This window comes from Trachurus trachurus, assembly GCF_905171665.1.
Source record: "Trachurus trachurus genome assembly, chromosome: 9".
NCBI classification, from domain to species: domain Eukaryota; kingdom Metazoa; phylum Chordata; class Actinopteri; order Carangiformes; family Carangidae; genus Trachurus; species Trachurus trachurus.
The window spans coordinates 28,794,111-28,811,149 of record NC_139895.1 but is presented as its reverse complement, the minus strand read 5'-3'; the positions used below and the strand labels follow the sequence as shown (position 1 = coordinate 28,811,149).

Sequence of the window (17,039 nt, the reverse complement as noted above, 5' to 3'; positions counted from 1 at the left end):
AACAAAAGCTCCCTGCTTTCTTTAGTCTTTAGGCCCCGGTCGGTATCCAGCTCAGCGCCAAATCAAACTGATCCACACACTGGGCTGAAGGGGTCAACAGGAGCACTCCGGGATGTGTAGTTTACTTCAGACAGCGCATACTTTATTAGGAAGGAGTGAGCGCTGTGAAAGGAGGGGGGATCAAATGTAGAGGCCAGTATAGAAAGTCACGCCTACAGTAAAAGGAAAGAGGAAATGCATATGGTGGAGAAGTACTCCCACAGACCGCCTTTGAGGCTTCTAATAGCTATAATGGTGTGGTAGATTTAAGATTGTGAACAGAATTAAATAATGGTTTCAATATTTTCCCACCCCGATGCACCACAGTCTGATTTAGGTTTAATACGCCTCCTCGCCTGATCTTTGGCTGAGAGGAGGCAGAAGTAAATAAACCTCTCACTCCGTCTCTATTTTCTCATACCATAGTTGTTGTAAACAGCAGACAGCAGGGGCGGTAATGTCAAATATCCACTGGGATTTTAACCCCCATTACAAAAGCTTATGGTCTAATTTTGCAGATAGCATTACAATTTCAAAAAAGGAATTTCTCCCAAATGTATTTTCCACTCGATTTGTATCTGTGAGAGCTAGCTAAATAACAAAAACATAATGTGTAATGCAACTATAGCACCGTTCTCCAAAATTATCATGAAACTGAGAACATAATCCTACCTCTGAAAGACAATTGGCTTTATGCATAGCTCCACTACTTCCTGATCTTAAACCAGCTCCTTTATTTCCTGTCTTACATTATTGGACAAACTGATTAATCCAGGTGTGTCTGACCTCACAACAATGGTCAGACACACCTGGATTAATCAGTTTGTCCAATAATGTAAGACAGGAAAAAAAGGAGCTGGCCAAAGTTCAGGAAGTAGTGGAGCTGTGCCTATTCCCATAAAATAAACTCTTAGTAAATGTGACTTTGTACATGTAATCTTGTAATGATAAAAACTCCCTAACTAAGGCAAGAGCAGCATGATTAATGGCTATTTTGTTCGAATTTAAATGAAACAGAATCCGCTGCAAAATACCAGGCTACCGGTGTATGTAGCTACTGTACTGATAACAGTAACTGTTATCTACTGATACTAATTTATAACACACCTAGCCTACTAATTTATAACAATCTTGCAATCAAATTATGCAACCCAAATGATATGGAGTAAACCAGTATGTTGTGTGACATTGTGGTTGTTTTGGTTTGTGGTCATTTTGTGTCTTTCAAATGGGCTCTGTGACTTTTAAATTTAGAATATGACGAGTGACTAAACACAGAGGCTGTGGATGGAAATTCATAATGATGCAAGACGATCTGAGGAAAAAAACAACAGTAAAATTCAGAGGGTGAATACGTTGAGTTATGCACGCTTTTACTGAGCGGGAGGTGGGACGCCGGTTTGGCCACCGAGTATTTTATCTGTGTAAAAATAGACGATCTTTGGTGGGTACATAGCCAACACCCGCGCATGCGCAGTGCGACTCCTCAGTGCAGCTGCCTGCGAAGGCTGCACACACACACACCAGCGGACGAGCACCAGCCTCAGGACGACGTCTCAAGGACCGGCTCAATACGATAAACCCACCCTAAATGGGTTTGTCACCACACCGGCCGTTACTGTCGTTGCTCCCGTTTACATCGACCGACGGTTGTGGATGGATTACAGTATTTACGTTTCACCGAGAAGCCTTACAACGCCCAGTCGGCAGCGGCGGCCATAGCTCGGTCCTTGACACTGGAGGTGAGTGCGCTGCCATTTCACTGGCTAGCTTCGGAGTAGCCGGCTACGCTAGCAGGCTGACCTGCTACACCAGTGGCGCTGCTAGCTCGATGCTAATTTGATCCGAGTACGGTTCTTTATTTTTGGACAGCAGTAATATTTCTACACGTTTTGACCTCTAATTTGAGACTATTTGAATATTACATTCGGGTAGTTACACGGCTAGCCTTCGTTAGTGGAAAATTACCGAAATGATGCGGATTTCGTCCCGTGTTTAGCATCATGTTACGTCCATTTAAAGTAGCCCTGCTCTATTTACTGGCAGCACTGTTTACGCATTTCTAAATTCCCACTATTGATTTGGGAAGCGGGTTGATTGTTTCAGTGTCATTGAACAGATAGGCTACACGGAGCAGATAAGATTTATGGCCATGATGTTGTTACATAATAATGAGCATTCACCACACGTGGATAACTCGTAGATTGACAGACTGACATGTCTGCATATTTCAAGTCTTTTTGAAGCACTTTAATTTATAAAATAAAACCCACCTGAACTGTCGGGTTAGAAATCCTGATAGCTAAATCTGAACCTGCAGCATGTTGTCATTTGTGTTGTGCCACACAAACGCTAGTAACAGATGTAAACGGCAGCCCATCGTAGCTTTATCATGTAAGAATATTAAATCGATACAGGTTACTGAGAAATTATTTAATGTGTTGATGTAGTTTATATAATTACCCACCTATTAGGACGAGATTCTTTTTTTTTTAATCACCTTAAAATATCTTATTCTAATGTAGTTTGTAATATTTTGCATGAAAATATATAAACTGAACGACAACATTAGATTATTATCAAATCAAATTGATTGATGTCATTTAATTTGACAACCTTCAAATATAACCTTCAAAAAGTCAATGCTGAAAACCGGTTTATGTAATTTTAGTGTTTGTGTGACTAAACGTGTTTGTTGCTGGTATATGACTGTTACTCCCATCTGTTACACGTGCATTGAGGAGAAGCTCACACCATGACACTGATATAGACCGACCACGTTTACTGAAGACTTAATGATTAATGAAAGTGTCAATGCATTGACTTTCTGATATTCTTTTAAAAGAAGTGTGTCATGTTCCACCATGGCTTAATTTAGGATTTGATGAATCAGTCCTCAAACTGCTCTCCGGAGCATGATGAGAGTAAATGGGATTATATCAGCCTGGGTTAAAACGTATACAAAATACAGTGGCCTGTTGTGATCATGAGAGACTTCTATAATGTTATGTCATTCAGCGTGGGCCAACCCACTGAGCATATGGTATGGTGTGTAGCTGTGCTTTTTGTATTTTTCCAGTTAGCCTGTAGGTATGAGCTGTAATCAGACACCTATGCTCTCTCTCTCTCTCCCTCCCTCCCCCTTCTCCTCCTCCTCCTCCTCTCTCCATGTGTGCTTCAACAGAACACTGTAATCTTCCCCGGCAATGGCGGTGTTTAGTCACCAGGTGCTCTTTGCAGTCACCAGATCAAGGTAAGCTAGCAGCAGCAGCGCGCGTTACACTTACCCACTCAAAAGCAAGCAGCTCTGTGTCTACACAGCTGTCCCTGTAACTGATCCTATTGAAGTTACCAGGTCCACAAACTAGTGCACAAGTTGTTCTCTTCATCTTGTTCACTGACAGTATTTACAAACTCTTGAAAGCAGTCTGTGCTCATTGGAGGGGAGTCAAAAACACAGGCTGTCTCTGTTTACATAGTGTCTGCTGCAGTGCAACCTTCTCAGTGTATCCCATGACTTGAGTTGAGTCACACACACACACACACACAAGGTACACACACAACAACTGTGGTTTCTCCTGATGATGCAGAATCAGAAAGACTGGGCTACCTGACTGGAATTCAAATGCAAATACAGTGAAAGGACTAGGAAGCTCATTTAAATTAGCAGATGTCTGTTTTTTTCTGAATTCCCATGGTTTCTGCTGAAAAGACATTAGATTTGTATTTGGAAGATTGCTTTTAGATCATAAATGTAAATTCTAGACAGCAGTTTTTAAACGTTTCGGTGGTGGTGAATGGTGAATTAAAGGCAGACTATGCAAGGGATGAATTCCGTCCTCTGTAATTTAGTGCCAGAATACTGGACAGGTGGACATGTTTTTGTTAAATTGGGGAGAAGTGTCTAAATCTTTGCACTGAAACAAGATTTTGATGGAGTCATCCGGTTTTACAACATGCAGCTGGTGTTATGTAAGTAGTAACAGAACATGTAGGGCAATGGAGCAGGCCGAGATGGAGCTCTGGTAGAGATTCACCTGTTGTGATGCTGTAGTAAAGCTTTAAACAAACCTCCATTGCTTTTCCTTCCTTCGGAACATGGGAGGACTTTGGGGTTTCACAGTACATTTTGGATTTCTTCAAAGCTTGAAAGATATTTTGCAGATTGAGTGGCCTGAGAACATAAAGCTTTACAATAGTTACTGTGTACAGTGTTAACTCAGTCGTACATGGCTGAGGAACAGAGCTGTAAATATTCAATGAAGATGTGTATGCCTGTATACCAGCTATTAGCTTACTGTATTCCTGTCTGTATTAGCATTGTAAGTATATATTGAGTTTACTAGGCTGAGACATACTGATATTGTGGCCCACCCTTGGTGTATATTTACATTGTGTTACTGGTAGTCTATGACCTCAGGCAGCGCTCTGGGCCTTCTTTGTTGCTGTTCAAATGAGGGGGCCACACATGTAAATGAGGGAAGGAAAGAAAAAGACCTCTAGGTACTTAACAGAGATGTACACAATGCAGGATTAGAAAGGCTTACGCATTGAACATGTTTGTTGGAAAACATTTGTTTTACAGGGATATATTTAATTTAGCATCAGGACATCAGTCTTGTTTTCATGCCCTGTATCCTTGTTGTCAGTGTATTTAATGCCGAGCATCTCCATGTGCTTCCTGTCATATGGTTCTTGACCTCCTTAGATAATCAGATCATCATTAAAGCAACAGAGACTCGTGAGGAACATGTGACATAACAGAAGAACAGGTAGTTTTTCTCAAAGTGGCCTAACCTACAGATAACAAGGAGAGTGTTTGATAGTCGGATTCAGTTTTGGTTATGGTGGGAACATCTTATCAAAAATGAAGATGACACTTTTTAATTGTGTTGTTTTGTCCAACCAGCAGCCCAAAATGTAACTGGAAAGATTCAGTTTCTAAAGAGTTTGAAGCAGTGGACAGATCTCAATGGCAGAATATTTTAAAGTTATGTTCAAAAACACGTCTTAAACAAGTAAATTACCAGATTGTTGACTGTTAAGTTTTGGTCTGATTAATTGCTTAATGTGACCCATGGAATGCTTGAACGAACCTTTTCTTCATCAAAAATGTAAGATGCGTTGTTAATCAGGTAATTAGTTCATCACACAGAGCCTTTTTTTTGGGTAAGAAGGTTCCTGTATTATTATGTAATTACTAACCAGTTTTTCTTGTTGCTGTCAACAGGGGATCATATTTGTTGTCCAAGAGGCACAGCTGCTCCTCTCTGTCTTCCAAAGCCTATCTCCACATAGACCCTCCTCGCCACGTCTTGTCCTCGTTCCCACTCAGGCACTCCCGCTACGGCTCCCCCAACTGTTACCGGGGCCACGCCCTCAGCCGCTGCCCGTGCTCCGTCCTGCTCGCCCGCTCTCTGCACAGCTCAGGTGTTTGGCTCCAGGACATAAAGCAGGAGGACGCAAAGGCCTCGTCGGCCCCTCCCCAGGATGCTACTCCTACAGGAGCTAAAAAGGACCCCGTGACCACTGCGACCCAGTCTCAACCAGCATCAGGTCCCACTCCAGCGGCCTCCGCCTCTACAGCGGCCTCTGTCCCTCCCACGCAGGAGAGGGCAGTCGTGAAAAAGTCTGTGTATCAAAGGATTGTGGATGAGCTGAAGCATTATTACAACGGCTTCCGATTACTTGGCATCGACATTAACATCGCAGGCAGGATGGTGTGGAGGCTGCTGCACGGACAACTGCTCTCACGCAGGGAGAGGAGAAGGGTGAGAACAGTTCAATATATATAACAGGCACAGGGACGTAGAAAACATTCAGATGAGAATCAAGTGCATATAGACATAGAGGGAAACCCAGACCCAACTGCAGACATGAGACACGATGGGCCCAGCTTGATAGGTAAAACTTTAAAACTGCAACAGGAGGCGGGTCTTCCACCGTGTGGCTCGTTCCAGCCAATGAGAAGCTAATCGCAGCAGCCAACTTCCTCCAGCTCAGACTAAGAAAACCTTGACATGTAGACATCAGTTATGAGCATTTTATATATTTTAATGATTCATCGAAACATTTAGTTAGTTAGTTAGTTAGTTAGTTACAGCTTTATAGTAGTGCTTTTAACATACAGTATTTAGGTAACATTAAAGGCTTTTCTGTGAAGGATATTTTACTACAAAAATGTAGTTATGTCAACTTCTGAAGCTATAGAATATATTCAGTAAATCTCAGTCTAGATCATTTACACAAAAAATGCTTTTCTTTGGGTAATCAATTAAATCTGCTTGTTTTTAATGGCAAATGACCTGAAAGTAGATGTATTCTTGGTTAAATCCACATAACAATTTAGGTACGTAGCATTTCCCCGTTTGCAGTGTGGTTTTATGTGAGGTTTTTTGCGATGCATTGCCCTCAGGTCACTGCAGCACGTCTGTCTGGTTCATTCCCAGTCATCAGCTTTATTTTCTGTCCTTATCCTGCTCCTTATCACTCTGCCTTTTATGTCTTAAGGGCTCCTTGTGAACAGTTCACACATTTAAATGTCAATACGGAAGTGTACTGGATGTTCCCCAGGTCGTAACAAATGTGCGCCAGAGCAGGTATGCAGCCAGGAGTGGCTCCATTGGTTCAACAGGCCTCTGTGGGTTATGGCTGTCACTCTCCCCCGATTAGTCAGATTTGAAAAAGCCTAGTAGCATGTATAAGAAAATAGAGTTCTGTGTCTGTGTTGTCTCACTGTTGACTGATAATATTAAAACTTTTAATCCTGTTATACAGTAATAGGTGCATCAGTTTAGTTATGCATCTGGATGAGTTACAGCTGTACAGCTGTCTTTTCACTTGATAGCAGAAGACTTTTTGTTGTATTTGACTTGAAAACATTGTTTTCCACTAACAGCAGCACTTTGAAGGTGTCGTACAACTGCACAGAACTGCATGAAGTGCTCAGTAGATTTTGAGTCTTTGAGGCCTGTATCCGTATTTGAGAGTTTTAAGTGATGACATTACGTTGTGATAAGAAGATAACCAGAGAGCAGAGCCAGCATGCTTTTGTTTTTTTTTTAGCTTATATTTATGTAGATTGAAAAAAAAAGCTGACTCTGCCTACATTTCAGCTGATATTGATTGAAACTCTGCAAGTGAAAGTTCCAGTAGTTCCAGTCTCAGACGCTGTCAGTCGGCCTTTAAACAAGTTGTGACAGCACTCAGATGATGTGGTCAGCTGAGCTGCTCTTGGTTGTGTTCAGAAAACACAAATGTTAAGAAATGAAATGTATTCTCTTAGACTGCGAGCTCTCTCTTAAACCCACGTGTCCATGTTTCAGATGGACTTTCTTTGAACTTCATGTAGAGAAAGACGCCAGTAGATGATTGAAAAAGAACACGGTGTATGTGTCGCTGTCGCTGACTGACGGATGTGCATGTGTTCCAGCCGGAGCATGCACGCTCTCAGGCTCACGCTGTGCACATGCCATTACAAAACTATATTGGAGCTATTTTAGAACAGGGCTGGCAGAGCGTCAGTGCACTTTGGTTGACTCTTGGTTTTGACAGCCATAACGATACTGGCCCATGTTGCATTAGCCCTGTCTCTCTTTGTGTTGCAGCTGATGAGGACCTGTGCTGACCTCTTCCGCCTGGTTCCCTTCATGGTGTTCATCATCGTTCCCTTCATGGAGTTCCTGCTTCCCGTCTTTCTGAAACTCTTCCCAGAGATGTTGCCCTCCACCTTCGAGACAGAGTCCAAAAAGGCATGTGGACATGTACACACAGACACACACAGACACACACACACACCCTGCCGTCTGCTGACCTGCAGCAGGGGTTCGTCGACATTATGTAAGCGGTCAGATATGGCTGTGGCTGCTGTACTAAGAACCCCTGGCTGTGCAAGCAGCTGACTATCTAATCTGGGCAATTAACTGTGGGAGCTGTGCCATAACATACACAAAATGCCTCACAAACACCGGACCTAATCTTTTACAAACCTGCTTTCTGATTGGCCCGTTGTTTCTGTGATTGTAATAAACCAATAAGAGGCCTTTCTTCTTGTTAACTTTGAGGGAAAGCAGCAGGTTTTCTGTAATCGGTGCACTTGGCTTGTTAAATGTGATGTTCCCTGGCTGTACTGGAGCACGGCTGACTGACTCTCAGATATGCTCTCGTGCTCCTGGACAGCACAGAGGTGTCCGGCCTCTGAAAAAATGCCACTGAAGACTGAAGAAAAGGAAACCCGGCATGTTGGAATTACAGATCACAGAGCTGTGCAGAAACATGGCCGGATACCAGAGAGAACCAACACAAACAAAACAAGCTGGACTTTACTGTCCAGGTTTTGATCTGTTTGCTTTTTCATTGGGAATAAACACAGTCCTTATTCATTAAAGTGCAAAAATCTTCATTGAAATCTTCATTGAAGGTGTAAAGGAGTTTTAGTTAAAAGTTGCCAGCAAGTCATTGTGCTTTGAATAAAGTCAAAACCAATATTTTGTGGCTGAGAGAAACAACAAAAACATGAAGGAAAACACCAGTAAACATGAACATGGAAAACACATGAACAGCAGATTTAATTACAGTGCTGTTTTTATATTTTCACTATGTGCAGCTGTCTCATATTGTCCACAGCTTTCTGTGCTTGACCGCTGAGCCAACAGCTGTGTCTTTTAACATATCCATCTACTACAATAAGATGTCTCAGCTCTGTAATCCTGAAACATAGAGAATATAGAGGGAAGATAACATAGTGGTATAATAGTGGTTTCTAAACGAACCCTGTCTCCTTGATGCAGGAGGAGAAGCAGAAGAAGGGCCTGGCTGCCAAGCTGGAACTGGCCAAGTTTCTCCAGGAGACCATCGCCGAGATGGCGCGAAGGAATAAGGCTAAAGCTCAGACGGAGGACGAGACGCAGCGCTTCTCCACATTCGTTCAGAAGGTAACGCTTTACATCCTGTGTCCAAAAAGTCAGAGGCAGCTCCGTTAAACATGTTATTCAGTCCAATCCAGATCAACATACTGTCAGTCTCCCAATGGAACGACTGCTGAGTATTTCAGCTTTTGAGTGCTGCTTGGTTGTCTGGGAAACAATGAAACGACCCTGTGTAGTGGGGGTCAGTAGGGCCAGGACCCTGTTTTTGTCCCGGGGCCCCTGCGGGGGTTAATCCTGCTGTGCTCCTCACAAAGAGAAGACTTTGCGACCTCCTGACGGGGTGTGGCGGTGTTCAGTCATGGTTGTGCTATCTCCTCAGGTCCGGGGGACAGGAGAGCAGCCCACCACCAAGGACATCGTCCGCTTTTCCAAGCTGTTTGAGGACGAGCTGACGCTGGAGCACCTGGAGCGCCCCCAGCTGGTGGCTCTGTGCAAACTGCTGGAGCTGCAGCCCATCGGCACCAACAACTTGCTGCGTTTTCAGCTGATGATGCAGCTCAGGACCATCAAATCAGACGACGAGGTGAGACACAGGCCATAAACTAGGAGATATCACACCATCTCATTCTGTAGTATTGTTTTTACAGCTGTTTTCCCAGGCACATCAGTTTTGTGATGTCAGTGCAGTCCCTGCTGTTGAATACTTTACCACATTACACTTCCTAGCTTCCTGTGGTCAGTCATTTATTCCAATTTATCCCAGATTCAAAAAACCTTACTGAGCAATAAATGGCACATTAGCATGAAGAGGTGTGTCACTCCTCTCTCTTCTTTTAGAGTCTCATCTGTGACTGTTCAACTCCCTTAAGGCCCTTTCACACTGGAGACGTATTTTTCCTGCGAATAATTTGCGCATCAATATTTGTTTTCATCACGAGTCCTTTTCTCACCGGCCGTGAATGTTACGTGGTAAAAATGCGACATCATTTTTTTCCGTAGTGAGGTCAATTTTTCTGAGCTTTCGCTCGGTGAATAAACGTATCAACCAGTCATGTAGCGTGAAATGGAGGTACGTCACATCACCATGACAACAATGTCAACAATTGCTCTCACCTCCTTCTCACAGTCTCTTTTTATACACAGTCCATGTTCATCACCTTGTCTTTGTAAAGTTTGTGTCCCTTGTCAAACAAGACAACGAAATGAAGGACAGTGATCAGATATTGATCAGATATTGATCAGACAGTGATCAGATATTGATCAGACAGTGATCAGATATTGATCAGACAGTGATCAGATATTGATCAGACAGTGAGCTGCTGTGTTGATATAGTAAAGTTGGTAACAAGACGACAGTGGCACAGCAGGGGGGCAGCCGCCATTCTGCCATCCCACCAGTCCGACATAGGCCTCTAATTGTCTAAATGGCAACACTTCATTTTCTATCAAATGTCCCATCATTCCGACAATTTTTGCCTCCTATGGTCAGAATGACGGTATTTTTTTTCTTTTTTTAAACATCCTGCCTATGCGACAATTCCTTTAATAGCATATTTTTTCCCCAAAACATTTTGCTCTGGTTGGGCTTAGGCAATGAAGAAAGGAGTTGGTTAAGTTTAGTAAAAAAGAGCATGTAGAGGCTAGACAGGCCAGATAGATAGAGTCCAGAAGTAGGAGGCAGTCACCTGTTGAGTAACGCACATTTCCTTATATTGAAAGCCCTGTCGGAATGGTGGAACGATGGCAAGTCGGAATAGCGTTATTTCGGAATGTTGGAATGACAGCATGTAACCAGCACAGCAGATGTTGAATACGTGAAGGATAATTAACGAGTAGTTGTGTTAAACAGATTTAAGGCACAATGTGGAAGAGAAGAACCACCCGACGCAAAGCGAAACTTTGGTTCACCATCGAATATTTCACAATTTCGTGTCATTTATTCATCACGTCCCAGGTGTGAAAGGGCCGTGGCTGAAAGATGTGATTGGTCACTGCACCTTAACTTGATCAGCTTGTCAATCAAAACTCTTTTCTGTTGTTTTTATTGATCAATTTTAACCTCTTAGAGTTGGTTTTAAAAGATAAATTAATATAAGTTAATTACATTATTCAAGTAAATACATTCTTGAATTCATGATACATTCATGGATGGGTAACTGCTCCATAAAGTCTCACAAATGGTGGATGGTATTAAGAATAACTGAGTTTAAATTTTGACTTGTTCCAATCCCTCTTGATCTGCAGCACTCTTAAACTTGCGTCTCCTAACTCCTTCACAGATGATCGCCGCAGAGGGCGTGCCCGCCATGACCGTGTCAGAGCTACAGGCAGCGTGTCGTAGTCGTGGGATGAGGTCTCTGGGTCTGACCACAGATCAGCTCCGTGTGCAGATGCAGCAGGTGAGCCACTGAAGGACAGCATGCTGCTCAACACTAACTAAACCCCCTTCACGCACTGCAGTGGATTTGATTAGCTTCCTTGTATTAAACACACACTTAAGTGTGTGCTAAACTGAAAGGGAGAAACAATCATTCTACATGAAATTAGAATAAAATCATGTTTGTTTTCTAACAGAAGAGTGTATGCACAATCATCTTTAGGTGTGGAAAAAGCATTGGATTCTGTTCCCTATGAATGAGCTTTAGGAGATATTGAGATATCTTTTCTCTCGCTAATTGCAGCTAAAACAACTTTAAATTAATTAACTATATTTGATAGGTTTATACATTGACTGCCCACTGTCCAGTTATATGAGGAATTATAATTATATACAGCAGGAGAGAGCTGAAAATATGAGATGATATTGTCCCAGTTTCCTTCCATCATAGTTTAACTGTAAATCAGGTACTAAATTTCCTTGTGTGTGGTTAAACTGATCTCAAATTGAACATGTTGTATAAACAAATGCAATATTAAATAAATCTAGAAGTCTTGGTGTTTGCACCATCATTTGGAGAAGACACGGTGCAACATGCGTTGAGTTAAAGAGGTGAAGCTGTTATGTCTTGTTAATGAATAAATGATGTTCTCCTCTGTCCAGTGGCTGGACCTTCACCTGAAGGAGAACGTTCCTCCATCGCTGCTGCTCCTCTCCAGAGCCATGTACCTGACCGACCTCAAACCCAAACCCCCCGTCATCCCACCAGTTCCAAAACTAGAGGTTTGGACTTTTACAATCTACTTAACATCTTACAGGTCCCACCGCTGCATAGTGGCTCATGTACAGATTAGGGTTAGGGTCGTAGCCAGTTTAACATTCCAGCTGCTCCATAGCTGGTACGCAGGCCACTGGTGTTGAGTACATTCAGTGTTTGTTCTCCTTATTCAGAGCTGTTTCGTAACGATTTATGATGTCTGGCTCTGTGTCTTAGGGATGCACATTTTGATTTTTTTTTTCTGAATGACAACCGATGTTCGTTAAAGGTACATTATGTAGGAATTACTCCCATCTAGCGTTGCGGTTGTATATCGCAAGCAACTCAATCATATTTTTCATACTGCATTCACGTGAAATTGGGCAGACGGACACGTAATGGCATAAACAAGCCTCTATGTAAACAAGTGGTCCGTCAGCACGAGGCAAAACAATACACGTGACAATATGTTGTCATGGCGATGTAGTATTGTTTACCTGACCCACGTTTTACCGGCTTTCTCTCGACTTCTGTGACTAAAATGACATCTGGTTTGTTACCGACGGCCGTCTGCCCGACTGCAGGTGAATGCAGCATCAGTGTAACGCTCCATTCCTCCTCACTGCGTTACCACGGTGACTTTTCACAGACGCCAAATTGACTGATCGTATTAATCGCTCAAAGTTCTTGTTATTGGTTAATGTTTAAACGGTTAATCATGTTTGTTAGTGCTGATTATTTTCAGGAATTGATTAACGGTCTGGTCTATGACACGTCACACAGTGTCAACACAGCTCAGTACAAAACACTTGTGATTGTGATTGGCATTCTACTGACCAGATGTTTGTTGATGTCTTTGCAGAAGGCTCCTTCTCCCCCAGTGGAGAATCCAGGAGCAAACACGGCGCCGGTCAGCACTGACATGTTGGCAGACCCTGCTCTCATCATCAAGGACAGGCCGGTCAGTGCACTCGTGGAAACACAGCAACAAAACACACAGCAGCATGAGATAAGATGTAACTGTATTGATGGCGGAGAGGAAAGTGGGTCAGCTCTGAAGTTAAGAATAGATTCTGCAGAAACACATGAACTTATCAAACTCATACAAGCTACATGTAGGAGGATATGAAATCTACCAAGATTTTCACTCACTGGTCCTCACAAATTCTTAAAGCAATCACCACTAACCAGCTGCTACTAGTAGCTCCACATTTATCATGCAGATAGAGAGAATGAGTTTGTGTCTAACTCTCTGCAAGAATTTTACCACTTCCACGGGAAAATGTATTTATTTTCTAATGATCATTGATTTAATCTGAAGAAATCAACTGTTCTATAAAACACCTGATACAGTCATGTGGAGCTTTCAGAATGGTTAAGGTTAGAACTAAGAAAACGATGAAATGCTCAGTTTTAAGACGCTTGATCCAGTGAATTTCTGGATTTTTTTTTTTCTTTTTTTTGCTTGGAAAAATAAAGTGTCAGAATATTTGATATTTAGTTTTTCTTGCTCTGTAGAATTCTCTAAACAATTTCATTGGAAACTGTTTTTTTTTAATTATTTCAAGGGCAGATGATATTAAGAGATATTAATATTTCTATATTGAACGTTTCTTTTGAAATGGCCCAGAAGAGGAGTTGTTCACAAGAACAATAAAACCCTCAAGGAGCCTTCCATCTGATGTGGTTTTGACTCTGTGTTGTAGGTGGAGGAGATGAGAGACAAGGCTCCTGTTGTCATGGACAAACCTCTGACACCTGCTGAAGTCCTTCAGGTGAGTCTCCTATTGTTACTTGGTTTTGTAATCCAGTTAGGCCTGCTGCAGTTTGATCTTTCTCACATGACATGTTAATCTCAGAGTGGACAGCAGCTGCTCTCAGGGATAAACAATGTTCTGATTCTGACGTTCAGTTGGTCTGAAGAAGAATTCAGTCTGACAGTAACACTCATATACAGTACAGAAACTTCCAGGCAGAGTGGAGACTGCCTGGAAGTTGTCCTGCAACTTAATCTGTGTGAAGGTTTAAAAATAGCCGTCACATAAACCTGTCACAGACACACACACTTCTAAGAGATTTAGTTTTTTTAAACTAACTGCTAATTTAAAGAGACAGGACACAACATTAAAGCACACTCAAACCCCAGAGTGAGATTAATTTTAGTATCATTAGGAGTGGTGGGGGTGGGCAGCTTTACCTGCTTTACTTTGATATACCCTGGTTCCATATTTACAAAGTGTAAGTGACACTTCAGAAGTCATTATATTCTGTGGTGTTTGTGAGATACTGTCACATCGTATGCTGGCTATGAGATGTCAGATAAGGAGCATGTATTGCACCCTGTGTAGTAGTAATAGTGTGTGTTTAAACCACAGTTGTGTGACCTCATCCACAGGCTAAAGCAGCGACCGAGGTGAGCCAGAAGAGCAAGATGAGTGCCAACGGCGTGTGAAGAGGAGCAGGAGCCTCTGGACTGGAGAGGAGATGAAGTCACACTGAGCTGGGGGGGAGGAGGGGGGAAGAGGGGGGAGCCCTGTTCCCTCCTCAGGCCGTTAACATCCAGGAAAGGTGCTGCCCCTCCGCCTCCGTCTCAGAAGCAGCGCCCCTCCCTCCCTCCCTCCCTCGCTGCTCCACTGTTGTTCTTGTGCACTCCGTTTACCACAACCTTCCGTTAGAGCCGGAACCAGCAGACTCGCACCTCACCGGGCCGGCAGCCCGTTGATGGTGTGGTTGCTTTGACCTAATGTCCGAGACGTGACACCCAAACCGCCCATGACCGACCCTGGTCAGCTGTCTGTTTGATGGTGTCCCCCCTACAGTCCTGACAGTCTCCTCCTCCTCCTGTAAATGTGTAAATATCTTGTATATTTTCATCTCTCACATTACAGCAGCAGCTTTGTACAGTTTGCTATGCAAAGGCTTAATGTCTCTCAGCAGTTTTACTTTTGTTTTATTTGCTTACCTTTTAAACCCCCGTTCAGGCTGAGAGAGAAGTTGTTGGTTTTATCTGCTGAACCTTTTGGTTCCGTCTCTGTCCCTCCTTCATCTTTGCTCAGTGAGACGGGCCTCCCCGATGTGTCCGGGTGGACACCAACACCAAAACGTGGCATAAACTGAGCCCGCGTTTGAATAAAACGCAGAAAGGTTCAGGGAGTGTCAGGTGGTGAGTGGGCGGAGCAGAGTGACGTAGACCAGCCTCCTGCTGCTGTGACGAGTTCATGAAGACTGTAATGTTAAGAGAGTGGTCACTCCTGAATGGACAATCTGTATAAAATACAACCCAGACTTTATTTGCATATACACTGTATGTATTGTGTTTTAACACTATGATGTTAAGCTCTAAAAGGAGAACATTCTGGCTGTTATCCATTAGATATATTATTAATGTGAGAAGCCACAAATGAGATTAATGTTATTTTTGCAATTGTGGCTCTAAAAGAGGTAAATGTGTAGCATTATGACTGATTCGCCCTATTGTCCCCCTTTATTAAGCTCTAATGATAATACCGTATACGACCCCGCTAGATGTTATTGGAAGGTTGACTGCATAGCTGCGTCCTGTGTGTGTTCTGTAACATTCTCATCCCCCTGTAAACGCTCAGCATTGTCGTCACGTACAGTATGTAATTGCAGCTGGAAGAAAAGTTTGACTTCAACAGTTTTTCCTCATTGCTATTTATCCATAGGCACCTCGATGCCATAAAATGAAAGGATATTTTTTTAAGCAGATTGATTGCTAATGAAGATTTATATTATTGGTTTTACATATGTGCCTAAGGTTAAAGGGCGATAGGGTTCTTGTTTGCATTTTTCATCAAAGAGAAGAGATTTTCTCTGTCGTATGTGTTTATGTGAGAGAATTCACCTCAGTTTATTGCCCAGTAGCTTCTTTTTCTCTTCAGTGGAATGTCTCCTTCTCCCTCCCATTGGACCCAGGTATCATCCAAGTCTAGACGACTATGGTTCTCACCGGTCATCACTGTTGATGCTGATAGAAAATCACATTTTCAGTCAGATCTGCATTTGTTGAGCAAAAGCAAAAGAAAAAATGGATTTAAAAAAGAGTAGTGCTTTATCGATTCAATTTGTTTGCTCTGCTGCAATATTTAAAGAAAAAATCCAGAGATTTACCCAAAACTTCAGAGTTGATGTGAACTGATTTACGCAGAATTTATTGTAGCTGTCTTTAGAAACAAATGGTGCTTTTTAAAGAGTGACTTAACACAACTGGAAAAATGTAGTTATTGTTCCTGACACAGCTAATGTTCTATACAGATATGCTTTCATTTGCATTTCCTGGTTCAGATGCTTATTGAAATTGGTTGTAGATCAGGCTCATTAGGACGATGGACGATGTCACGGTGATGTCACAGGCACCTGGACGTCTCCAGAAACAGACTTGGAGCAGGTGTTAAGTTGCTCTTTAACAACCCGTTTCAGTGTTGTTAAGTTGATCTCCTAGATCTCCTGAATGAACCCATGTGATGACTGGTACTGTGTACTGCAAGATTAAAAGATTGCACAGACATGAAATAATGGCTTGTTGTTTTCTGCTTTGCCACTTGGACTCAAGAAGCTGTGAAACATTTCCAGCTGGGTTTTTGGACGGGATGCTTTCCTCTGCATCCTCCGCTCCACATTTGTCTCGTCTCATCCTGCATCACTTTTCTTCTGTCACCTCTTGGACCTGTTTTCTTATCATTCTTTGGCATCATATTGAGTTTTACGGTCAGCCTGTTGTCTCAGACGCTCTGATGCGTAGATGCCATCGTGATGTGTCCTGCGCCCACAAGCTGGTTTCTTTACTTTAAAATTGCACTGCTGCTCAGTTAGTTATTACCCTGCATTAATGTGTGTATGTCACTTTACCATGGCACATGAGTGTTGGGGTGATGAGAAACAAGAATTCACATGATTAAAATCATGAAACCCTTCACAGTCGTCCCTTTATCTCTGTGTTTACAATACTTGTGAAATGGAGTGATTTAGTGAGAATGTC

General features: G+C 42.6%; 1 protein-coding gene across 1 annotated transcript; it reads left to right on the top strand.

The window, feature by feature from the left end:
• Positions 1–1,532: 1,532 nt before the first annotated feature.
• On the top strand, positions 1,533–16,941 carry letm2 (leucine zipper-EF-hand containing transmembrane protein 2). The gene is made up of 11 exons (XM_083978919.1): positions 1,533–1,781; positions 3,224–3,292; positions 5,270–5,810; positions 7,647–7,790; positions 8,829–8,972; positions 9,286–9,489; positions 11,186–11,305; positions 11,947–12,066; positions 12,903–13,001; positions 13,747–13,815; positions 14,436–16,941. Exons 2-11 carry the CDS (start codon positions 3,246–3,248, stop codon positions 14,490–14,492), a joined length of 1,545 nt encoding a protein of 514 aa, XP_083835045.1. The 5' UTR covers positions 1,533–1,781; positions 3,224–3,245; the 3' UTR covers positions 14,493–16,941.
• The last annotated feature ends 98 nt before the right edge of the window (positions 16,942–17,039 follow it).